This window comes from Gymnoscopelus microlampas, assembly GCF_963454915.1.
Source record: "Gymnoscopelus microlampas genome assembly, chromosome: 20".
Classification (NCBI taxonomy): domain Eukaryota; kingdom Metazoa; phylum Chordata; class Actinopteri; order Myctophiformes; family Myctophidae; genus Gymnoscopelus; species Gymnoscopelus microlampas.
The window spans coordinates 9,705,904-9,732,520 of record NC_139957.1 but is presented as its reverse complement, the minus strand read 5'-3'; the positions used below and the strand labels follow the sequence as shown (position 1 = coordinate 9,732,520).

Genomic DNA, 26,617 nt, shown 5'->3' with positions numbered 1-26,617 from the left:
CCCCTGTGTGTAACAACGTGGGTCCAAAGCTAGCCGAGGTGGAGGTGGCTCAGTGTCTTGTGTGTGACAACAAGACTCCACAACAGCGTTTAAAATGCAGATCTCTAGTGTGAATGATGTGAAGATCTATAATCTAAGCTATGGAAAGTCTCTCCCAGAGGTAAGAGGCAGAGATCTGTTCAGATGTAGAACCTAATGTTAGCCAGCTAGCTAATGGCTGGAGAACAACATCACATTCTGAAAGCAGTACAAACATGGCTTTGCTTTAAGCAACTGTGGTGGAAAGTAACTTAAGTACATTTACTTAAGTACAATTTTGAGGGATTTATTTTACTTTGCTGGAGGAATTTCCAGAGTTGTCAGTACTTTTACTTCTACTCCACTACATCTCAGAGGCAAATATTATACTTTTACTCCACTACAATCATATGAAAACTTTAGTTACTAGTTGCTTTCTTTGCATATATAAATTAATATATTATAAGACGTACATTAACCACTTTAGCCCTATGTTATACATAGGTTATGTGAAAATAGCAGATCTACAACCTCACAAGGACACGTTGTGAGCTTGTAGATCTGCTATTTTCAACAACAAACAAAATGTACTTTAAGTATATTTTGATGCCAATAATTTTGTACTTTTACTCAAGTAACATTTTGAACTCAGGCCTTTTACTTGTAACAGAGTATTTTTATATTGCGGTATTGGCTACTTTTACTTAAGAAAAATATGTTGAGTATTACTTCCACCACTGAGTTACTGTTGTTTGATCCCGCAGTGGATCTCGGATCGGAAGAAGAGAAAGCTGCAAAAGAGCGATCTCGGTGAGTGACTTCAGCTAAATTGCCATCAATCACCATGAGAGCTTGTAAGTCTTGGATCGATTCATTTGACACGTTCTTTTTTTCTTTTCTTCAGACATCCAGCGCAGGATTGAGCTCATCCAGGACTTTGAGATGCCCACTGTGTGCACTTCCATCAAAGTGTCCAGGGACGGACAGTACATCCTCTGTGCAGGTACCCATATACCACCTAGACCAGGGGGTCTTCAACAGGGGATCCGGGACCCCTAGGGGGTCCTCAGAGCTTTCATAGCGGGTCCGCCAAGTCTTTGTGTGATCGGATGTTTTTCTTTACATTAGCCACTTGACATTACATTAACCTTTTCTAAGGAGGAGTTAAGCCAAAAATAGCAGATCTACAAGCTCACAACTGCGAGGCGTTCTGAGCTTGTAGATCGGCTATTTTTGGCAAAGAGGTATCGGTGTAGACTAGAGGGGGAAAAAAATTGCAGACCAAGTAAAAAAAAAAAAGTTTTTAATCTGAAACACAATTTTATACAATATAGAGGGGGTCCCTGCTTCATCTCTCTCTCAGCTAGGGGGTCCTTGGCCTGAAAAAAAATGTTGAAGACGCCTGATCTAGACTTTTCTCAACGAGCCTTCCTGCAAGCTGAGACTCTGTGACATTGTGTGAACAGATTCTGTGACGGCACAGACGATGTGAACCATCAAAGTTCTCTTCGCTGTAGAATCCCGAGTGTTAAAGCTGCAATCCGTAAGTTTTCGTGTCCAATGTGGGATTTTGAACCTAGGTCTCTCAAAACCAGCTCAGTGGCCTCGAGGGTAGACTGTCCGCTAGTGATGCGGGGGTAAGGTTTTTTCATAACCCGCCCTGCCATGGAGCCCAACCCACACTAACCCATTGCAAAACAATATATAAATCAATGACCTGGTCCGTCCCCCAACCAAGCAACAATGCATACTTGATCAAATAAGCAACACATCGAACACAAGCTTGTGATTCAGGAGGAGAGAGAGGCATCAATGATCCGTGGGTCGGCGGTTCGAATCCCGGCTCCTCCTGTCCACAATTCGCAGTGTCCTTGGGCAAGACACTGAACCCTACATTGCCTCCAAATGAGTCGGTCGGCGCTAGCTTGCCACCATTGGTGTGTGAATGTGGGAAGTGAGGACGCTGGCGTCGACTGTTTGCCGCTTCACTTCCCAATGTATGAATGAATAAACCATTGTGGAGCCCTTTGCTTTGAGTACTTGGGTAGAAAAGCGCTATAAAAATGCAATTCATCATCATTATTATTACTATTAGGGAGAGAGAGAGACAAAATAGAGAGAGATGCTTTTTTTTTTTTTTTTCTCCACTGTTGTGTCACTGTTGACACTGTTGACCTGGGGGGTTCCCAGGGGATCCCCAGCAAAAGTAGTTAATAGAGCATCACAATCATTTTAACCACTTTATCCATACGTTGGCTATTCAAAAATAGAAGATCTACAAGCTCACAGTGCGTAACTTCATGCTGTGCTGCGAGCTGGTACATCTTCTATTTGTGACATTTCTTTTAAAAAATATCAAAAATGTTTGGAAAATTGTGAATAATTTATATATTATTTAAAACAAATCTTCTCTGCTGATGGTCCACAGCCAAATGCATCAATTTGGGGGGTCCTTGGCGTGAAAAAGTTTGAGAACCACTGACTTAAGCTTTAGGCAGTACTACCTATCAACCAGTAGGTGTCCTACCCAACACCAGGGTCTAAATCTCTCAATGGAAGAGTAGGGTGACCACCTCCAACCACTGTCACTGCACATGTGTTATTATATTGTATTAACAACTTGAACCCTAGCGTCCCTCTTCTGATAAGAACATTAGGTGAAAATAGCTGATCTACAAGCTCACAGCACGTCACATAATGAGCTTGTAGATCAGTTATTTCCAGCAAAGAGATTTGGTGTTGGATAAAAAAAGAAAGGAGGGGACCATGTATTGAGCCCTGGGGGACCCCAGTCAACTAAGTATAGGTTTTAAGTGCTTAACATACTCTACCATACAGATTGGTTACAATACAAATGTATTCATTATAATAAGTTCCAGATTGCAGCTTTAATTTGACTCTTGAGAGTGTACACGCTTGGAGTTAGAGATGGAATAAATTAATGCTGGATTTGACTGTGTTTTTTTTACCTTGCATTAACCACATTTTAACGTTTTAACCACTTAAACCCCAGCAGAAATAGCAGATTGACAAGCTCACAACGTGTTGTGCTGTGAGCTTGTCGATCGGCTATTTCCTGCGAAAGCTTTCCCCACGATAACAGAAAACAGAAAAGACCCACGTATAGAGCCCTGAGGGACTCCGCTCAACCACATTGGGTTTAAGTGGTTAAAGGTGTGTGACCGTATGTCACAGCCTCACTGGCTCATCTGCATCTTTCTTTTTTACTTTGATCAATTCCAGGCACATACAAACCAAGGGTTCGCTGCTATGACACCTACCAGTTGTCTCAGAAGTTTGAGCGCTGCCTGGATGCTGATGGTAAGCAAACAGAGAGCATGATTACACCAATTAAGTTGACCATTAATTGTCAGACAAATAATTGGGATTAACGATTTTAATTGTTTTTGGCACTGAACATCGGAACATATGAATATACATTTTTTTTCTGTTTGCCTTTTAGGCTTTGTAATCAAAAATGGCACAGGGCAGATATGACAAATAACTTAAATATACAAAGACATTACTGACATTTAATAATTTTCCACTTTCAAAAAATTGCGGAAATAGCTGATCTAAGAGCTTACAACCACAGTCCAGGGAATCCTTAGAAAAATTCAAACTATGCTGAAATAAAATATATTATTTCAGCTTTTTTCCCCTTATATTTGAAAATGTATGAACATTTTTCAACATGGAAACAGCGATTAGACGATTATGTAATAATTGTGACGGACCTACTGACAACACCTTCAGCTAATCATGAACACCATTACATAATGTTTGCTTTTGCTTCTTTGCAGTTGTGGCCTTTGACATACTGTCTGATGACTACTCCAAGGTTAGTCAACAGGGCCGTGTGTGATGTCAGCATTTATAATGGACTTGCTCCTTGTGTGCAAGGGATGTATGTATGTATGTTGGTAGGTAGGTGTGTAGGTAGGTAGGTATGTAGGTAGGTAGGTAGGTGTGGTTGTTGTCGGGCAGAAACCGCTTTTCTCCATATTCTACCTTTTTGTGTTTTTTGTAAATTAACGCCCTACTTGATCATACTACAGCGTCACTCAAAAGTAGCAGAAAGTGTAGATCTGCTACTTTTGCTATTTCTGAATATTTATATTTTTTACAGGTTTAGAACAAAGCCACTAAATTAGTAGCTGAAATGTCAACTTCTGTTTGATTGTATTTGAGTGGTGGTGTTTTTCTGTGTGTAGCTGGTGTTCCTCCACTGTGACCGACATGTAGAGTTCCACTCCCAGCACGGAAAATACTACAAGACCCGCATTCCCAAGTTTGGACGGGACTTTTCCTATCACTATGCATCCTGTGACCTCTACTTTGTAGGCTGCAGGTGAGAATGTGTTTACTGTAATCTTTTGAGATAAGAGATTTGGTGAGAGTAGCATGGTCATTTACACTGTTACACTAAAATCCTGAGTGTTCATTAAACTCTTGACTGAGTGTACAAATGGACTGGTAAGGGTTGCCACAGTTTGGCGATTGTACAGGTCCATTTGATTCTCTTAAAGGGGAGTTTTGCCCCACGGTTTTCTTACCTTTTTCTATGAGTAGAATCAGTAGAAACATTTCATAACTCCATCCCATCCATATTCCTTCTTCTTCGCATTCAAGACAATCACGTTGCATAGTGTTCTGTCTCTATGAACGTCAGGAAAAAAAAGCTATTCAAATGCGTGATTTAGGACAAGGACCATAGGCGTGCGTTTTTAGCTTTGGCGGTCCCGGGATGGCGTTATCATAACATCATAGAAAAGGGAGGAAAACCCTTTAAGATTTAAATGACACCGCAGGATTTGACAGTGTACCTCACAGCAAGAAGGTCCTGGATTCAAACCCGCCTAGGGCCTTTCTCTGTGGAGTTTGCATCACGTTCTCCCCATCATCACGTGGCTTTCCTGCAGATGATCCGGTGTCATTTCACGCCAAAAGCCACGCACGTTAGGGACATACTCCTGCTCGTGCCCTTGAGCAAAGCACTGGTCTTATTGGCCGGTCCCCAGTAGAGCCTGACCGATGTATCGGCTTGGACCGATATACCGGCCATTATTTCACTGTTTTGACGACGTTCTGACCCACAACCTGGCATCGGTCGAGCTCTACTGCTCTAGCCACCAGGTGCTGCTCAGTGGCTGCTCACTGCTCCTAATAGTTGGGAGGGTTCAATTCTGAGGGCAAATTTATCCATGATGAATTGATGATGATGAATAATGTGTAACCTTACCTTAAATCGGCTCACAACATTTGCCCTCTCATGTGGATTTTAAATAAATGTCATTGAGCTTAAAGCACTGCGTTTGTCTTGTTGCGTTCATAACATGAATGCCTCCCGTGTCATTCTCAGCTCTGAGATCTACAGACTGAACCTGGAACAAGGGCGCTTCCTTAACTCCCTTCAGACGGATGCTGCGTAAGTCATTTATTATGTGTTTTCTCCATGGGAAGACCTAAGGTAGTGCTATGATTTTGGTACTTTTTTTGTATTTCATTTGTCTAAGTGGACCCGACAGAGAACCTTTTGTCCAATGTGGTTAAATTGTGCGAGAATGTCTTGCCTGCGTGTTTTAGTTTTCCCATTGGAATCTGCACTCCTGACATATCAGGACTGTGTACCTCCCTTCAGATACAAAGTAGAAAAAATACGGAAGGCATGTATGTAAACCTCCATCTCCCACAAAGCCTTCTTCAGCAATATATTATATGGTTGTTATGCTTGCTACCTGTGCTAAAGGAAAAAGAACCTGAAGGACGTTTCTGAGAGTGCCGGTAATCCCTCTGACTGTGAAATGGAGAACTTTTTATAGACGGTGCATCCGCTAAGACATCACTAAAAGAAACTTGCGTGCGTTATGCTCGCATCCTCTTAACCACATGAACCCTAGTGTCCCTATTCTGGGGGCGAACATTTGGTGGTGAAGACATTCAGTATGGAGGGAAAAAAGGAGTGGACAAAGTATGGAGCCCTGGGGGACTCCGGTCAACTAAGTGTATATAGGCCAGGGTTTACGTTGTTAAGAAATGTGATGGTGCCCTTGGTGAAATAATTCATTTCAGGCTAGTTTGAAATGCTTCTCTACTAAAGTTAATGTGTTTTTCTTCTTTCTCTTGTCTGCCAGAGAGCACAATTGCTGTGACATCAACCCTGTGCATCACCTGTTTGCTACGGGAACCATAGAGGTGAGAGCTAGAACTAGCTGTTGACCCATTAAAACCGGGAAAGCGTCGTGTCATTTTAGATCTACAAGCTCACAGCGTGTCACTTCGTGCCACGCTGCGAGCCTGTACATCTGCTAAGTCTTGAAAGTGTAATTTTTTATTTAACACAAATCTTTTCTTCTGGGGGGTCCCTGGCACACAACATTTTCATATGGGGGTTCCGTAAAATGCATATCATTTTGTGTGTCCTTGGCACGAAAAGGTTCGAGAACTACTGATTTTAGATGGCATTTGTAGAATCGGCCTCGGGCCTTAATGGGTTAAATGATCAAGGCACAAGCAAAACACCAGCGACAGACAGACACGGTGATAATACTTTTCCGTCTGCAGTGTCCGTTTCCATGCCAGGCCCCTCTGGCACGCACGTCTGTGTGCCTGCGTGTGCACATGCCTGATGATCCTTTTCCCCCTCTTGTGTTCTATCTGCTGCTCAGGGAAGGGTAGAGTGCTGGGACCCTCGCGTCCGGAATCGAGTGGGCATGCTGGACTGTGCCCTGAACAGCGTGACGGAGGGAACAGAGTAAGTGCCCACCAGTCACACAGAGATGTAAATGTGATAGCGTTCGTTTATGGCCCCAGAGAGGTACTTTCCCCCCTCCTTTATTTGTATTGTCCTTACTTGCAATTAGAGAGGGTCCCCCGACCTTATGGGCTGATATTAATGTAAAAATGTAATATTTTTAAATATCTGTATCTGTATTTATTTAGCCTTGTTGCATTTATGAATGCATCCAGACAGTGGGGCATCACAATACAATTAGACATAATGTGTTAATTCCACGACAGGAGATATGTGATGTTGTTACCTGACAATAGTTTTGGTGAAAAAAAAAAGCCTGTATCGTTGATATCGGAATCGGAAAATAAGAGTTGGACAGTATCGGATAATCTGATATCGGCAAAAAGGCAATATCGGACATCCCTACCTACAATAGAAAGACGTTGTTTAGCAGTGCTTCACAGAAAACATACTAGACTTGCTGGTTTGTTCTGGTGTAAAAACTCTGCGTTTAATATTAAATGAATTAACACTGATCTTTCAAAAGGAAATAATAAGAACGGCCAGTATTCCCAGGAATATGATTCTGATACCTAAAATGTGGCACGTTGTACACTTTATAGGGATCCAAATGTCATGTACCTGTATTTATGATGTGATGATGCTGTCACGTTTTCCTAATTTCTTCCCATTCTTATTGATACGAGTTACTGTTAGTGGTCCGGTTGTTTCTATTCTAATTGTGTGTACGTCCATAGAGTGCAAGGTCTGCCTTCAGTCACCGCTCTCAAGTTTAACAGCTCGCTCAGCATGGCAGTGGGCACCAGCACGGGACAGGTAAGCCAAGGAGCTTTCGCCATCTTAATTGTCTAAAACTGGGTAACCAATATAGCCCTGAATTGATCTGTGAATTCCTCTGGAGTTGATGTTGTCTGTCGCACCGGCTCACAGATTCTGCTCTACGACCTGCGCTCGAATCGCCCCATACTGGTCAAAGACCACTACTACAACCTCCCAATCAAGTCGATCAACTTCAACGAGCAGATGGACCTCGTCCTCTCCGCTGACGCCAAGATCCTCAAGATGTGGCACAAAGACACTGTAAGACTCAGTGACTAGATCAACATCATCATTTTGTTATTCACCATTATAGACCTACAGGATTTTGCCTTGGTGACAGTGGTGGAGGAACATACCCGCACTGATATTGTCACCTTCGTACACACATGACAAAAATTATTGCTGCATTTATTGAAATAAATTATATAGGATTATTCAAAAATGACATCCATGTAAACAAATCAGAAATAATAGCTGTCAAGCCATGAGCTCTTAAGCACATAATCACACATGGAATGAGGACGTCCAACACGCACATCATGGCTTGTAGAAAGGCATGTGGTGGCATTATGATGATGATGATTTTTGTAAGTAACAATCAAACAAATCAAATCAAGAAGGTTTTATTAATTATTTGACACTAACCTATACAACTACAAGCAGCAAAATCTTGTTGCGACTTGCTCCGCTAAAGATTGTGCAACATCCGAGACATAATAAGTCATATTAACAAGTGACCATAAAGCTTGTTACCATTATGTCTTGTATGTTAAAAAGTATCTATATGGGGTTGATTAATTTACATGTCAATAATACTTTATTTCTATTTCAGGGCAAAGCGTTCTCCTCCATCGAGCCTCAGACCAATATCAATGACGTGTGCGTATACCCTCAGTCAGGTGAGTTCAAACACCACTGCTTGTTTGTGATTGGGTGGAGTGTACTTCTACCTCTGGGTGGCGCCAACCTACAGCAGACTTCAGCTGCCTCTGTGGTGTTTCTTCTTTTAAGATATTGAAGTGGCTGTTACAGTGTAGTGGAAACCTTCACATGCTTCTGAAGTAATGCCGCTAATCTAGTTTTGTGTGCAATCCTAAACTTTTATACCATTTGATTTAGTAGAGTTTTTAGACATTTATGTTGTTGGCCTATAATGGACATCTTTTTGTGGGAGGAAAAGGGTGTAACTAAAGATTTAAGAGACCAACATGTGAAATGTTCTTTAAATAATTATCTGCCATCAAAATCTTTTGTTGATGTTCATTGGTTTATTAAAGGGATATTTCACTTTCAAAAAAACGTTGGGTCATTTTATCGTCTACTCAGGCTTTTGTGAGCTCCCCAGACCGTTTTTAAGTTGCTTGATTTAGTATTTAGATATTTGATAATCATTTTATCAGACACGCCCCCTTCCTATACAAACCCATTATAACTTCAAACTCCATTTTTAACCTGTTAGATTCATCAAAAACACCCGTCCTTGGTTCTGCTGACTCACCCTGCCCTCCTAATACGTGAGGGGGCCGTGTTTTTTCGATTACTTTTTTCATTTATTTTATTTAATTTTTTTAAAGTATTTATTTTTTTTTCATTTTCCCAAAAAAATATAAAAAATAAATGAAAAAAGTTATCGAAAAAACACGGCCCCCTCGCGTATTAGGAGGGCAGATTGAATTACCAGAACCAAGGACGGGTGTTTTTGATGAATCTAACAGGTTAAAAATTGGAGTTATAATGGGTTTGTATAGGAAGGGGGCGTGTCTGATAAAATTAATATCAAATATCTAAATACTGAATCAAGCAACTTAAAAACTGTCTGGGGGGCTCACAAAAGCCTGAGTAGACGATAAAATTACCAAAAGTTTTTTTCGAAAGTGAAATAACCCTTTAACATGTTTGAAGCTGTGAAGTTTCTTTACAATAACTATTTCAAGTCACTTTTTGACACAGATGCAGTCTATGTATTCTCTTTTGTTCAGGTTGCTGGTAGATTACTTCCATTCAGGTTGTAGGCAAATTACCTTTGTTCAGGTCCCTGTTAAACAAACAGGACAAAAACATTAGCCTATTAATGGTCATTTATTTCTTGACATCTAATCTAGATGTCTGTAAATGGCAAAAGTATGTGAAGCACTAGGATTAGAAGTTAATTTGAAGGTCAAGTCAAGCAACGCAGCTGGTTTGACAAATAGTCTACAGGCAAAAGACCACTCAAACCAAACGAGAAGGAGCAAAACTGCAGCAGGTGAACCTTCAAAAGGAAATCACGGGAATTACCTACTAATGCGTACTATTACCTACTACTGCATACTAAAATGATACATTTTGTATGTTGTGACTGTATTCACCACATACGGTAGGACACATGCAAAACTTGGGCAGGTGGGCAGGACAACCGTGGCGTTATCTGTAGAATAAACACAGAAGCACCCGGGAGGAAGTGGACTAAGAAAGGGGACGAGCCAAACGGAGTTAGTTTATACACAGAAAAGGGAGGCAAAAACTAACCTTTTTTTTACCGAATGGGTTCCCAGATTACATAGACAGTAACAGTAACAGTAACAGTAATGGCTATAAAACAGAGAAAACCTTTTTTTCTTTTTCTCAGGTACTTATATACAACTCAGTCATATTTCATGCAGTGAAATGGTGGTATGGCATGCTGCCCTGCATAATATGGGGGCGGTGCTGACATGTGGCCCAGTGGCTAATGAGGCGTCTACGTGTTTATGTCTATGGTTGGCACCCCATTGTTGTTCTGCCCACCTTTGTGACTCATCCTGTGTGTGTGAATGATTCATACCAGAGGTGGTGAACCGGGTCAAAACAACAAAATGTATAATTTTGGTATGCAGAATCATGGCGAGCCCTGGCAGTTCCTGTTCTTGTTGGTTCACCTGCTGCAATTTTGATCCTTATTTTGTTTGGACACTTGGCTGGTTCATTTGGTTCCATATGTACATTCTCGGAATTATGGGGGTCCTTGAAATGAAAAGGTTTGAGAACCACTGCTTTTTGTTTATTTTTGCAGAAATATAGACAACTCTAAAGGGTTCACAAACTCACAATGCACCACTGTGTGTGCGTGTGCGCACAGACACACACACACACACACACACACACACACACGCACACACAACAAAATAGGACATCCACATAATGGCCTGCTTCCTGTGAAAGCGGCTGGCTGAGTCGACCGTCTTATCAGACACTACAAAACATCAGCCGACTTTTCAACAGGTGGCTCGTGTCAGATTTCCCGCTTCGCCTACTAACTTTATACGGCTGGAAATGGAACAGATGGAACGGAACTGGGTTCCATTTTAGACTAGACTTATTAATATCCTTCCTGACTTTGTTTTGCTTCCTGTCTCATTCACAGGTATGCTTTTCACTGCCATGGAAGACCCCAAAATGAACACGTTTTACATCCCGGTGAGTTCTGATTCTAAAGGGATTGCATCGCAGGCATTGTATGAAGTATAAGATAGGGCTCAAGTGGTTAATAGGCTACAACAAGTGTCTCAAAAGTAACCAAACAGCACTGATGGGAAATGTTTATGGATACGATACTGATCCATTCCAGACACAAGGACAGAAAATGAGAGTGACTTTTCATATGGAGTATTCAAAAAATACTGATGTGAAATACAGTATGTTTACAGAGGACCGCTGACCACGTCTGAAACACAGATTTTTGAGTTAGAAAACCCAGACAGAAAACGTAATTTATTTGTGCTATGTCATTTTATTGGACTATTTATTTTTATTGTGTGTTGCAGGACCACATTGGAATTTGGAAACAAGTGTTTTATTACTTTTGTGTGTATATCCTGGGTTTAAGTTATATCGCGTTAAGACTGATTTCTTTTACCAAAATCAAATCAATCAAATCGGTAACCTTTCATAACGAGCATCAACGCCAAATGTGCAGCCATTAAACGGAGGGTAAACGGCATGTGTAGGCCTAGTATCTGTGTATTTTTAGGGCCTGTGCAGTGTTAATTGCAGTGCAGTGATTATTATTATTATTTTATAAATATGTATTAATCAACAAAGTATTCGATAGAAATGCATCATTGCTAAGAAAATAATTGGTTGTTGCAGCCCTATTTGATTCTTTCACGTGACACCATCTGTCTACACGTGGCACAAGCAACGTGCGGGACACATCTTGCAAATGAACGGTGCTTGGGGACCCTGTCGTCTTCAGGGATCTGCCCTTGTGGGTGTCTCACATGTTCTCGCGCCGTGTACATCTTCCTAGAGACAGACCTGTGTACACAGTCAACTAGACGTTGTTTGGGGTAAACGCCTTCATTTCAGATATGAAAGGCACGCTTAGGCTGGATTTAGGATGTCCTCGTCTGGCTTAGGGAGTCGTCGTATTTTTTTCCTTTCATTTCTGAGGAGTTAACAATAATCCTGGCATTCACTGGATAGTGCGTGCTGATTGCTAAACTACCATGTCGCCTGCATTCAGACCCAAATTTCCATATAATTTTCCTAAACCTATACCCTTTGGGTGGCTCTGGGTCTGAGTTCAAACTTGTCTCGACTTAACTATTATCTTTAATGTGTCTTTCCAGCACACAACATCAAAGCACTAGGCATATCTTACACTTTACGTCTTTACTCCTGAAACACAGCTGCTTGTCTGTTACGTTATTTTGGAATTTTGTCCGCTATCTGTTGAACAGTGATGACGCCAAACAATGTTAAAGGCCAGTGGGTTCTAGACTTTGGCCTCAGACTGAGAGAGAGAGGGGGGGAGAGAGAGAGAACCATGGATTGGGATGACTGGTACAATCCAATCGAGATTTCTTTGGAACCGAAAATAACACATATACAAGCTCCTAAAGCATTGCGACGGACACATTGTGAGCTTGTTATATCAGCAATTCTTGCAACACTGGAAGCTTCAGCATAGTTAAGAGTCAGACCAATAATTTCACGATGAGTCAAAACCATTTTAGTTTAGAATATTGGCAGAGATGTCTTTCTTGGCAGAGATGACTTTCCATAGATCACTGAGGTCCCAAATGGCATCACAACACATTTAATCCATATATTTTCATTTGATATTTGGTTTGTAGTTAAATACTGAACATGCAAACCATTTGGGCCATGAAAGGGATGATTGTTTTTTTCTGTTTTTTATTTATTTAACCACTTAAACCCTCTTGTCTTAGTGAAACGGAGTTAAACTGTACTTGGACCGCATTTTTCCGTTTACTCTACACCAAATCTCTTTGGTGTGCGTAAAATTGACGCTTTGCCGGCGAGTTTCACCGTTTTAGCAGCCACTGCTTCTAAATTTCTGCACTTTTCGGCGATAGTCGAGTCTTCTTTCACTTTCTCCCGCTGTTTGGTGCCCCCCCCCCCCCCCAAGGTCGATGCCCTGCTTGGTGCCCCCCCCCCCCCCCCCAAGGTCGATGCCCTGTTCAGCACCTAAAGCCCTTCCGTTAAGCCTGCACTGGTTGTATGACAAAGTGTTGATTGAAAGGTATAATAACGTTTAGGTGTTCCAGGTCTAAATGGGTTAAAAAGGGCTTAAGTGGTCAATAATACTCATTGATTAGGTTAGTTAGATTTATTTCGCACCAGTTCGTTGAAAATAAAACAAACTAGAAAAAGTGCTCCTCGGAGCACAGGTCTCCGCCAGGTCAGGTAGGCTATTGTGGCCTCCTGGTGGCGCTATTATAGGCCAACGTGAAAAGGGTGCCATTTCTTCTTAGGCCTTGCACGACAATCGGACACTGACTGCATTCATGATTTGAGGCATTTTGTTAAAAACATGTGTTTCGCTAAATTAGACCTGTTGGTGGCGCTATAACAGGCCAATGTTAAAAGGGTGGCATTTGTTCCTCAACATAGTGTGAATGTGCGTGCAAAGTTTGAGCGCAATTGGACGGTGCGTTCATGATTTGCAGAATTTTGTTCAAAACAAGCCAATAATGCAAACTTTAGATGTCAATTTTAGCCAATCAATATGGAATATGAAAAATCAAACACATCCGTCGTGATCACATGACTATAGAGATCATGTGTACCGATTTGCGTGAAATTTGGATAAAAATGGAAGGAGTAATATAAAAAAATGTGTTTTACACAAGTCGGCCTCCTGGTGGCGCTATAAAAGGCAGATGTGAAAAATGCAGGGCAAAGGTTTTTCCTTGACCTATAGGGAGTGTGCATACAAAGTTTTACACAGATTGGTGCAATTATAGGTAAAAACACGAATCGGCCTGTTATAGCACCACCATGAGGCTGATTTGAAAATGTTCAAATGGTAGTCCTTCCTCGGCCTAATGGGAATGTGCGTGCAAAATTTCACGGAAATTGCATGCTGTGTTCATGATTTGAGGCATTTTGTTCAAAACGGTGCACTCCTGCAAACTTTGGAAGACATTTTTAGCCAATCAGGATGGAATATGAGAAATCTGAAAGACCCGTTTCGTTTAATGACTATAGAGATACTGTGTACCGATTTGTGGGATTTTTGGACAAAATCTGTAGGAGTACTGTCAAAAAATGTGTTTTGCACAAATTGGCCTCCTGGTGGCGCTATAACAGGCCCCTGTGAAAAATTTGGGGCAGAGGTTCTGCTCTGGTATCCAGGGACTGTGTGTGCACAGTTTGGCTGCGAGCAAGCCAACGGTGCGGGAGATTAGCTGTACACAGACAGATCGAATGACGGACGGACACACGGACACACGGACGGACGGACAGGGGGTAAAACATACTCTCTCGCCATGCCTTTCGGCCTGGCGGAGACAATTATTACAAAAAGTGCTTATTCTATTAATCGAAAAACTAAACGACAGAATAATTGCTAAGAAAAGAATCCAATTGTAGCCCTACTGTGAAGACATGCCCAGGCAATGCATTTACTGTGAAAACACGCCCAGGCAATGCATTTACTGAGAAGACATGCCCGGGCAATGCGTTTGTCAGGCAGCCACAGAACACACTTAAATCACTTAACCGTTGTAGTACATGTGCTCGCTCACACAGCAACCACATCACCATGGAATCTCTTGAATCCCAGCCTAGGGTGGCATTTGTGCTGCCATGTGACCTGTCTGTATTATATGTTTTCTTTTTCAAAGTAGCTTTTGTTAACCGAACTAGACAGCTCTATGGCAGCGTTGCTGTACTTAGACATCTTCCAATGTGAAGTACTTGGTAGCTTGCAAAGCAAGGTGGAAATAGTATTTGACGTACAAAACATTCAGTGGTTGCGCACCAGACAAGTAGCGGTCCTTTCACACCGGGTGGTGAATAAACAATCTCAAATATCTCACATCAAATTATAAACTTGGTGATGCCTCATTCATACAGCTTGATGTTTTTATTCACGCTGAAATGTTGAGCTTGTTTCGTGAAAAATAATAGGTTCTATGCACAGGTCCTTCACAGGTCCTACCAATGATACTAACGAAGGCTCTGTTCCATTCTGGTCAAACAGAGTCAGGGTGCTGATATTGTGCATGTTGGCTCACTGGAAACACTCTGCTACACCAGTGGGTCTCAAAGTGTGGTCTAGGTACCCTCATGGTTCCTTGCGGGGGGGGAGGGGGTCCCAAATGGTCCCTTTTGGGTGTGTAACTCTTAAGAGTGTGCAAATGGAACCAAATGGACCCATAAATGCTCCCGGTGTGTAAGGGCCTTTACAGTGCAAAAAATATTGTCAACACAATAAAAAGTCAGGTGGGAAAACGGTTGATTTAAAAGGTGTTGGGTAATAAATTATAGGAAGCACATGGGAGCACAGAGCAAGATGTGAGAAATCAACTAAACCGAAGTACACTTAATGTTTGTACACTGTGCAGTAATGTGTCTCATCAATGATTAACTAGGAAATCTATCCCCCAAAAAAAGTCTCTGTTGATAATGGGGTTATCAGTAGACGTTTTCCAACAGAAGTCCTCTCTTTCTCAAACTAACATGAGGATTGGGTGCTGGCGGACTAGCATTCAGTGCCTCATTCTTACTGTATACCAACTGTGTTCAGAGGCGATCTCTGTGGGTTTTCCAGGGGCGGGAACGGCCAACAGAGCTCTCGGTGTCCGAGCCTGTCGACAATAACGTACAGAGGCGGGGCCTTTTCGGGACTTTTCGAGAAACGAAAAAATCCAGACATTCTAAGAATTCCCCGTCTTTTTTTGGATACAATGCCCCCCACTGTTATGTGGGGAGCAACTCAAGAGCCTGACTTCTGACCCAGTTTCACCTGCCACATCATCAGAAATGAGCCCACCATCCTGATCCTGGATCGGGCGCTCCCTCCCCTGAAAAGCTTTGTAAAGGCCGCCCGACGCCCGTGGGAACTTGGCTTTCACAGAACGGCAAGCCCTTACCGCCGAAGATAGGATCAGGACACTGGAGTGAAATTCATCCGTGTTGCTGTTAGCACAGTTTACATCAACATTATCTCGTAACATTACATTAGATTATCCATCCCATTGTTACCGGCTGTATGGATGTCTGGAAATAGCGTGTTTCACTTCCTTCATGTTGGCTGCGGGGAAGGAGCATTTTCTGTAACATGACGGGGGCAGACAGATTACATAATTACACTGGAAATCTGAGCCAGCCAGGACTCACACTGAGTTGTTTGTTTTGTGTGTGTGTGTGTGTGTGTGTGTGTGTGTGTGTGTGTGTGTGTGTGTGTGTGTGTTTCTATGTTTCTAGGCCCTTGGCCCTGCTCCTCGATGGTGCTCCTTCCTAGACAACCTGACGGAGGAGTTGGAGGAGAACCCGGAGAGCACCGTCTACGACGACTACAAGTTTGTCACGCGCAGGGACCTGGAAAACCTGGGTGAGGCATCGCGTCTCAAAGCGCCGCGCGGTCCCCCGCCGCCAACAAACTGCCTTGTCTTTCCGAGGCAGTGCCCCGGCCTGGCGGTCCATCCATCTCGTCTTTTATTTAAGCAGACAGCGGTAACGGATAGAAGGAGGATCATAGTACAGAAAGGGAGACTTGAAACCTGGCTCGCGCGGTGGGAGCCTGATTTTGGCTTTGACTTCTCCGGGCCGACCACGTCGTGCGGTCGCGGCTCGACCTTTCAAGTTTTTTTTCTTTTTTTTTCTCCCCTCTTTTGGCCGGGAAAGAATGAATGAACAGGGGTCGGTCTTAAAGGTTTTTTTTTTTTTTTTTTTGCCGCCTCTGGGGTTAGCGCAGGCGGCTAGACGGCCTAAGTAGAGACCCGGGGAAGGTTTTGAGAGGTTTTAGGTAAGAGGGGGGGAGATGGTGGGGGGAGTGTGAACAGTACAAGGGTTGAATGAACATGGGAATGCAGTCTCAGCAGTAAAGAGATCAAATGACGAGGAGCGAGGCGGTTGGCTGGCGGGGAATAAAAGCGGAGGAGGTGCGCGGCAGGGGAACGGGGGGAGGGAGTCGGTTTACAGCAGCTGTGTGTGTGTGTGTGCGCGCTGTGGCCCCTGTTATGTAACGCACGGGTGTGGATAAGAGTTGAGATTCCCCGGGTAACACAAGGGCTCTCCTTCCAGTTACAACACACACACACACACACACACTGACATGCTTTTATGGCAGAGCGCGCTCCCATGACCTCTTTATCTCACCTCACGCTACTTTTCTCTGGGTCCTTTCTTTTTTCTTTTTTTGTCCTCACAAAATACACGCAAACCCTGCATGCAACTAGGCCTGTCACAATTATTACACAATGGCCTAGTCACAATTATTTCAGATAATTGCAATTCTTTTTTGCATTTATTGTCATAATCATTTCCATTTTGAAAATGTTTCATATATTTTCAAACATTTTCAACAATAGTGGAAATGGCAGATCTACAAGCTCAAAACGCGTCACATCGTTGGCTATTTCCACTATTCATGTTGAGTATAAAGTTATTAAATGATGTAAGAATCACTGAGCCCAAGTATTAATGAAGAAAATATCATGCAGTATGTATATATATATTTTTTCCTGTATTTTTGATTGCGCTCTTTTGGGTTTATCGTTTGTCATCAGGTTTGACTCACCTGGTGGGTTCATCTCTGCTGAGAGCCTACATGCATGGCTTCTTCATGGACATGAGATTATACCACAAGGTGTGACACTCCACTCCCTTTCATCTAGTATTATACATTTTTCAATGAATTATAGTATTAACTATATCATACATTTCTCAATGAATTATAGTATTAACTCTATCATACATTTCTCAATGAATTAAAAAGAATTCAGTGTTGTTGGCACTAACTGCTGGGAATCATTTGATCTGTCTTTGACGGTGCTGTTTTGTTTGGCTGCAGGTCAAAACCATGGCAAATCCTTTTGCATACGAGGAATACCGCAAGGATAAGATCCGTCAGAAGATCGAAGAGTCCAGAGCCCACAGAGTTCAGATTAAGGTGAGAGATAATGAGGAAAATGTCTTGTACTGTTATTATAAGAACTGGGCAATTAACCGAAAATATATCCAAACCCATATTTAGAACCAATAACCGACTTAATCGTGCTTATGTACTGTAGGTTAAAAGAATAATTTAGACGCAGGTTTTATTATAATCTTTCCATATACTGTATATCAGCAAATCAACAGTTATAATAGATTTGTTATAATCAACTAAATCGATTAGTCTGATTAACCATTTAACCTTGTATTATAATTTGTTGTACAATAGTGTGCACACAAATATCCGAATATGTATTTTCTGCCATTTTCACAATTTTCTTAATTAATTCATTGTAATCGAGGAAAAAGTTTGAAATTATCGTCCTTGAAGTGATATTGCCCTGCCCTAGCTGTTATATAATCTATCTCAGTCCATTTAAATTTACTAACTGTCAAAGTTGAGTGAAAATCAAGTTTTCTTTCATCTAAATCTAAATATACCCGAAAACACCAAATTGTACACTACGTACCCAAGCTCTTTGAAACCCTATCTCCCTACAGAAAACCTTCTTTCTATCAAACATTATGTAACTGTGCTATTTTGATTGTGACATAATCTATGATGACTGGAAAGGGTGGGTGTCCCCACCCTTTCCATTCCCATTCACCTACTGTTACACTGACAATGTAGTTGAGAAACGGAAAAGAATGCCAGCAAGTAATACAATATGAGAAGAAGATAGCATGTTCATTGATTCCCTGTTTAGCGTTTGGTCGAATCATGTTAGCTCATGAGGAGTTCAAGAATCTATCAAACTGAGTGAGATAACCTATCTCTAGGATCCCATGACTTTTTTCAAGAGGGATGGTGACACATACTAATGAATATTTATTAGTTCTTCATGCAATAATTAATATGCATTAGTTCTCAAGCACTTAAGTCTGATTTATACTTTGTCATTCGATAGTGTCATACATATATATATATGTATGTATGTATGTATATATGTAGTGTGAAAATAGCCTATCTACAAGCTTGTAGGTCTGCAATTTTTGAGGGGGAAAAGTTACAATCTTTTGTGTGTGTGTGTGTGTGTGTTGTCAAAACAGTTTTCATGCTGGGTTAGCAATTTTTTTTCTTCTCAATAAGACGAACCATGTTGACGGTGGTGCAGACTAGCTTTCCAACATGTGCATTGTCCCAGTTTTAATTCTGTCGACTAAAACTATGACGAGAGATGGTCGTCGACTACCCTTTTCACTGACGAAAACTAAATCAAAACTAACCTATAATGATTAAAGCTGTGACTAAATATACTGACAAATTTGTCAACGAATAAAAACTAGACTAAAATGTTAGGGAGGGACTAGTGTACAAAAGATCCAGTAGAACTAAGGCAAGTCATTCTATGTTTGGCTGTGTGCGTGTCGCGCTCCGAAAGTAGCTGATCTGCAAACGCGTTGTAGATCGGCTTCGGCACACAACTAAGTATACATCAAGTATTATGACCCCATCAAGGCCTGCCAAACTACATTTTAGCCGACTAAATCAACTGTAGATTAATTCATTATTATTAACTTTTATTTTTATTCAAAAGACTATGACTGAAACTAAATCAAAATGTGCTGTCAAAATTAACCCTGCATTGTCCAAACTCAATATTTTCCCCCGACTGACACAGGCGCTGCCTAAGGTGAACAAGGAACTGGCCCTCAAGCTGATGGAGCAGGGAGACGACGAAGCTGAGTTGGCCCAAAGGAAGAAGAAGGGCAAGGTACGAACACGTATTGTAGAGCAATGGTTCTCCAACCTTATCGTGTCAAGTACCCCCAAATCGATATGGATCAGTGCCGTGGACCCCCATCTGAAAAGATTTTTGCCAGGGACCCCCTAAACAGAAGTGTAAATCAAAAAACTGAATTATTCAAAAGATGTCAATACTTTCAAAATAAAAAGTAGAAAAATTGCTGCTAACCACTGACGTACAGCAACTTGTAAAATGGAACTAATCGATTTATTCAGTTATAAAAAAATATATATGTGCGCTTGTGGCTTCATTTTGCGGCCCAAGACGTGACGGCGCATTGGCCGTACGGGCCAACAGTGTGTTCAAAGAGGCTTCTATTTAGAGACAGTGGGTACTACCCCTCCATAAAAAGATTCTTTTTTAACTGAGGCGGTTAGAAGATTGAAAGGGACCCAAAAATGGGACCCTTTTTTGGGATGGAAGAATAAAAAATAATAATAATGCATGTCAGAAGTCAGCAGCTGCGTGTAGACTGTAGAGACTTCAAAAAGGACTTCTTTAGAAAAATGTTGATCCAGTGTGCAGTTATTTTACTACTGCATCCTTTAGTGTGTTTTTACTTGTACCCTGTTATTGATTGTGAAGCCGTTTGCAAACTTTGCATGCAACGTGACCACTTAAGGCTGATTTATACTTTTATGTGCTTATAAAAGGGCGATCTACGAGCTCGACAACATGTCTCGTTGTGATGCTGTGTGAGCTTTTACTGCAAACAAAACTTTATTTTCATTATCATGATCTTATCAATTAATTCTATCGATAACTCTTTGGATTAATTGAATAATCGAGAAGCATGTTTTTTTTTTCAAATATATTTTTTTACGTTTTCTATACATCGATTTACCACTTAACCATTATCTTATGCTCTGCCAAAGTTAAAATGGCAGATTTCGTCTCTGTCGGGTGGCAACGTCATATGTCCAAAACTGTTACTTTTCCGGATTCAGATAAAAAAATGGCATAATTAGCTGATCGACAAGCTCAAAACGCGTTGCTTCGCGCCGCGTTTGTAGATCTGCTACTTTTGATGCTTGTGTGTGACGCCGTGGTATGATCAAGTAGGGCGTTCATTTACGGAAAAAAACACGCTCTCACCCCACAGGCTGTCCCCAGCATCCTGGGCGACGACCGTTTCCACATGATGTTCGAGAACCCCGACTACCAGGTGGACGAGCAGAGCGAGGAGTTCCGCCTCCTCAACCCCATCGTGTCCAAGGTGGGCGACAAGAGAAGGAAGAAGCTACGACTGCTCGCCCAGCAGGCTGCCGACGCACAGAAGGTGAAACGAAAACACTTTTTTAATGTTTTAATTATTGTCTTGACCCATTAAGGCTTGAGGCCGGTTCTACAAACCAGTAGTTCTCAAACGTTTTCGTGTCAAGGACCCCCAAATTGATTGGTATTTTGCCCCATCCAATATCCAGGTCCCTTAAGCCCCCAACCTCACCTCAGTGCCCCCCTTTCAAATATAGTGCTTCCAGCGCCCCTCAATGTTCTCTGAACGCCCCTTGGGGAGGGCTGCACCGCCCCTGTTGAGAAGCACTACTCTGTAGCAATGATTATGAACACTTTTTCACTTTAAAAAAAAATTAAACTAATAATATTAACGCTTTTTAACAAAACACTTTGTTTAAAAAAATAGAAAAACAAATCATATTAATAAACATGTTTTGTCCAGGCCGCTGAAGAGGAGGAGGAGCCCGAGGGGCGGGCCAGCTCCGAGGAGGAGAGCTCGGACGACGACGACAAGGCCTGGGTGGAGGAGGTGCGCGAGCAGCGGCGCCAGCTGCGGCAGGAGGACTACGACCGGCGGCAGCAGCAGAAGAAGGCGGACCGCGACACCGTCCTGCTGGGCCCCGCCAGAGGAGGCGGCGGCGGCGGCGGCGCCTCCTCGGCCGTACCAGCGGCGCCTCAGGGCAAGGCGGCCAGCGAGCCGCGCTTCTACCAGATCAAGGCCGGCGAGGAGTTCCGCAGCTTCGCCGACGTGGCCCGCAAGCAGAAGCTGCAGAAGTAAGAGAGAAACGAGGGCCGTTGAAAGTTTAAATCGAACTTAACCCCGTTCAATCCGGGTAGCACATCTCTGTCGTTTTTAGATTTATTTGGCTATTCAAAAATAGCAGATATACAAGCTCATAGCTCATAGCGTGGCACCGAGTGCCGCGCTATGAGCATGTAGATCTGCTATTTTTGAATAGCCCAAAGAAATCTAAAAATGACAGACATGCAGTCAGATTATTTTGAAAAGTAGCCATTGATCTGTGTCATTATAGATGTTGCTACATTAATTGTAGCAGTATAGAAATGGTCCCCCTTTTATTTATACAAATGTGAAGTTTATATTCTGGGACGGGTTGTGAGCTTGTCGATCGGCTATCTATATCTGCAAACGATATTTAATGTAGAGGGAAAACAGAAAAGGCACTTGTATAGAGCTCTGAGAGACTCCGCTCAACAACGTATGGGGTTTAAGTGGTTAAAATCTGCCTCGGTTCTAAATGGGTTAATAAAGTAATTAATTAATAACCAATGGTTGCAGCCCTAAAAGAAACAAAAAAAAACACAGCACGTGAAGCACAATGCCACTTTGGTCAAGGTTTGCGTTGTTACTTTGCCATGATATAGGGACATTTCTTCAATAGTTGCTCCAATGATTCAGAACTGATGGTCCAAAATAGTCTCCTCATTGAATCAAATTGTACAATGATGTCACTGAATCCTCATCATGGGTGTTGCTGCGTGATACAGAGTTCAAAGAGTGTCATGACTCTCTCTTTCAAGGGGTCTGTGCATGAGCACCGTGCTGTATTGGGTCTAAGGAGTATGTTGTGTTTGTCAGGGCTTCTCTGGAGGAGCGTCTGCAGATGGAGCAGCACTCTGGAACCAGCAACATGGCGGACACTGCTATAGGCAGCAAGCAGCTCACTTTCACTCTGAAAAAGGTGAGTCCTTCCTGTGTGTTTTTTGTTTTACATTTTGATTTTGTCGTCTTGATTTCCAAATTCTCTGGAAAATGTCCACCTCGCCTCCATGCTCCATCGCCCCTTTCTCTCCTGTCAAACGTTCCACATTTCTCCTCTGAATACTGTCTAGAGAAGCCGCTTTGTGAAGCAGGTACACCCCCAAAATACTGAGTGTTCAACTCTTATCAGTGTGTCTGTGTGCAAGCCTTTTTGTTGTTTATGGACTTTCATGCTGGCATCTCGCACCCGTCTTCAGCCCTAGTAAGCCCTAGAGTTTGGAGCGCAAACTTCTCTACCTTTTTGTCTGAGGAATACAAAATATGTATATATAAAAAAAACTGGTTCTCGATTAATCGATTAAACCTACATGAGCAAGATTAACCCATTCAGTCCGGGGACGCATCTGTGTCATTTTAGATTTCTTTGGCTATTCAAAAATAGCAGATCTACAAGCTCATGGCGCGGCACAGAATGCCACGCTATGAGCTTGTAGATATGCTATTTTTTTTAAATCGTGCAAACTTTTGCACGTGCAATCGTGCAAAAGTTTTCGATATATATTTCCGATGAATTGCCTCAGCCCTAGCAAATGATTGTGCCAGAGGCCTACGTATAGTAACGTGACGTTTGCAACTCCTCCTCAGTCGGAGCAGCAGCAGAGGCAGCAACAGGCGGAGCAAGCGCACCACGAGGAGAGGAGAAAGCTGAGGCGCTCAGCCGGACACCTCAGCAGCAGCCGGGGAGGTCGCGGGAGAGGTCGGGGAGGCTGGGGGGGAAGGGGAGGAGGAGGGGGAAGAGGTGGAGGAGGAGGGGGAAGAGGCGGGGGAGGAAGAGGAGGTGGAGGAGGAAGAGGAGGAGGTGGCAGAGGGAGGGGTCGCTACTGAGGAGCACCGGACGACTGTGAAACTGTACTAAACCAGTGGTTGTCGAACTCTTCAATTTCAAGGATCCCCCCCATAACTCAGAGTGTACGAATGAAATGGTCCATTCGTTACACTCTGCAAGGGTCAATTTGGACCCCCCCTCCCCCCTCAAGGAACCCTGAGGGTCCCTGGGCCCCACTTTGACACTCACTGAACTAAACCGCGCAACTAAACCACCCCCGACACCCACCCACCCACTGTCTGTCTGAACAAAACCTGGGTAATGAGAAGTGTGAGCCACGTGAGGTTAAAGCCTCAAGCTGCAAAGCCCGTCTTTATGGTTCAGCCGAAGGCGTCTCTCTCCCGCAGGACCGGCAGTGGTCAAGACGACCCGACGGACCGCGTCCTGGGTGGGCTTGGCTGCGTACGCGACTGCTCTCTGTAAAGAAAAAAAGGTTTTGAGTCTCAAATGATGCACGGTTGTAAAACAAAATATATTTTTACGGCTCGGCTCTGTAGGAAGCTAACCGTCTGTATTTGTATGCCAAATGTCTTTGTGAAAAACACGTTTCATATTTTTGGGGAAATATTTAACTTTCATTTTGCTTTCATAATGCTAGTCAATGGCGGTCGAGACGAGCTGAAACTTTGCCCATACAGTATATGGACTTAAACATAATGTACAGATATTGTACATTATGGTTGACTGACGTCACCGTCCACAAGTAGACTGAGATCCACATGGAGGCCACACCTTTATTAGACACGTCTTGTTTTTAAATGACTTTGTGTCGCTGCCAAGTAAGCAGAGATATGAAGAACTGAGAAGTAACATATCAGTCTGTATTTTTTCTTGCTACTCCATGCAGTCCATTTCGGTAAAAACACACACACACACACACACACACGCATGCCTGTATTTGTATTCTGTGTATGGATGGACTGAGAGGCTAATACTAGTGCATTGCTAAAGACTCCATGGCCCATATTGCTCCGTATGAGAGGAGAGGAGCTGGACAAATTTAAGGACATGATCCCCTTCCACCAAACGACCATATTATATCACAATTAGGGTACAACATTTAATCGAACTAATCGATTATAAAAAATGATCAATCGCAATTTATTAAAAATCAATTCTTAACTAATCAATCAATATGTTGGGCATGTCATTATAGGCTAAAAGTAAAAAAGAAAAAAGAAGTAAAAAAAATAATCTAATATATAGTGAAAGTATTCTGAAAAGAAACTCAAAACGCTTCAACGTGTTGTGAGCTTGTAGATCTGCTGTTTTCGATTATTCGATTAATTGAAAAGGTGATCGATGGAATAATCGCTAAGAAAGTATAGGTGGTTGCAGCCCTAATCTCGATGACATCTTCCCTGAGAGAAAGTTGAACAAGGTCAAGCACCCCTACTGGCCACACAATCCCATCTGTAATCTCTTGACTGTACACTCGCCCCACAATAAAGATGATGTTCTTTAATGAGTAAAAGAAGAGAAAGAACCCTGATACCTGTAGATATCAGTTCTTTACTCAATCCAGGCAAGAAGATTACAAGCAAAGGTTGAATTATGGTACATACTGTACATACACATGCAAATACATTTGCACGTATGTGACAAATTCCCTAATTAACTCTTTCCATTTTATTTTTATTTTTCAACTTTTGTCTTTGTTAGTATTGTATATTGTTCTGTCTAAACTGGATAACTATAAATTTGTATTTGGTACAACTCTGTTGTTTGTTTTTATTGTAATTTGCTTTAAGGCATTGTTTACTTTTAGGTACAGGAAATGCAGTCTGTTGCTTCCAAATTGAATGTTTAGCAGATGGCGGTAACATTAAACTATAGAAGAAAGGGATATGAGTGAACGCTAATTTGTTTTCTCACATTTCTTATAACATGGTGACATATTTGACACCACCATGTCCTTTTAAGGTATTAATAAAAAAATAATCTGCTTATATAAAAAGCTGCGTATTAGTTAACGTTTCTATATCTACCAATCGGCTTAAAGTTATGAGATTAGACGTGACGCCTCTTGAATGCGTCATGCATCATTTTTTTCTTCTTTACTGCCAAGGATATAAAAGTAAAGTGTTTTATTTTCATTATGTTTATGGCATTCTTTACATACTCGGGCAGGTCATGGTGTGCTTGACTTTCATCGTTTCACACACAAAATTCCAGAGTGTCAATTTAACCCTGAGATTGGCACCCCATGATGTTTGGTGCGTTTGGTACCATTTTTTACACTCTGGGGTTATATTGCAGTGTACTACTCTTTTCTTCAGAGGGAGAGGGCTTTTTTTCCCTCTCAGTTCTTGGAACTGCGATGCCTGGGTGGGTTTCCCTAGCACCCCCCCACCCCCAGTGAACGTCTCCTTAACCAGCATTGGTTCTTTTCAAATGTGAGGGAGGTCCATTTCACCCCTCTCAGCATGCTGGCCCTGGCGTCGGCCTCTCTTTTCAAACCGCCATGCGCTCTCACCACAGACCGTTTGTTTTATCAACCAGCTAAGAATAGCGGTACTGACTGAAGATGACTGGTCAGCTTACATAAGAATAATAAACCCAATTATGAGATAAATTGTAATTACATTTTCTAAATATTCCAAGAATGTCAAACATTTTCAAAGGCTTTAAAAACGTTCAAAAATAGCAGCTCTACAAGCTCAATGTGACACACTATGAGCATGTTATATGATGAGCTATTTTTGTGCCACATGGTCGTATGATGTACTGTAGTATAAATAAATAGGGCTTAAGTGGTTACATATTCGGTGGCTATGAATACTTTATATTTTTGTATGCCATAATTTGGGTTTCTGCGTGGTGTTTGGGGATGTTTTTCTTTCCTTTTAATTAGCCCCATGTTGCTCATTAGCTCACAGTGTTTTTTCTATGGAACACACACACACTCTTTCTTACACACTCTACCAGAGCAGTCAGAATACAGGGCCAGCCAGGTTCCTGAAGAGTAGGTTGGGCGTTCAGTGTCTGAAATGTATGCATTTCAA

The 26,617-nt window shown here is 42.1% G+C and overlaps 1 protein-coding gene across 1 annotated transcript; it reads left to right on the top strand.

Moving 5' to 3' along the window:
• nol10 (nucleolar protein 10) lies at positions 1-25,332 on the top strand. Its single transcript, XM_084044726.1, has 21 exons — positions 1-160; positions 783-828; positions 923-1,021; positions 3,262-3,339; positions 3,822-3,859; positions 4,233-4,369; positions 5,381-5,446; positions 6,153-6,213; positions 6,687-6,772; positions 7,510-7,588; positions 7,703-7,852; positions 8,424-8,490; positions 10,974-11,026; positions 16,289-16,415; positions 17,593-17,672; positions 17,877-17,975; positions 19,642-19,734; positions 20,870-21,046; positions 21,446-21,777; positions 22,604-22,706; positions 23,372-25,332. Exons 1-21 carry the CDS (start codon positions 95-97, stop codon positions 23,609-23,611), a joined length of 2,277 nt encoding a protein of 758 aa, XP_083900852.1. The 5' UTR covers positions 1-94; the 3' UTR covers positions 23,612-25,332.
• Positions 25,333-26,617: the final 1,285 nt, after the last annotated feature.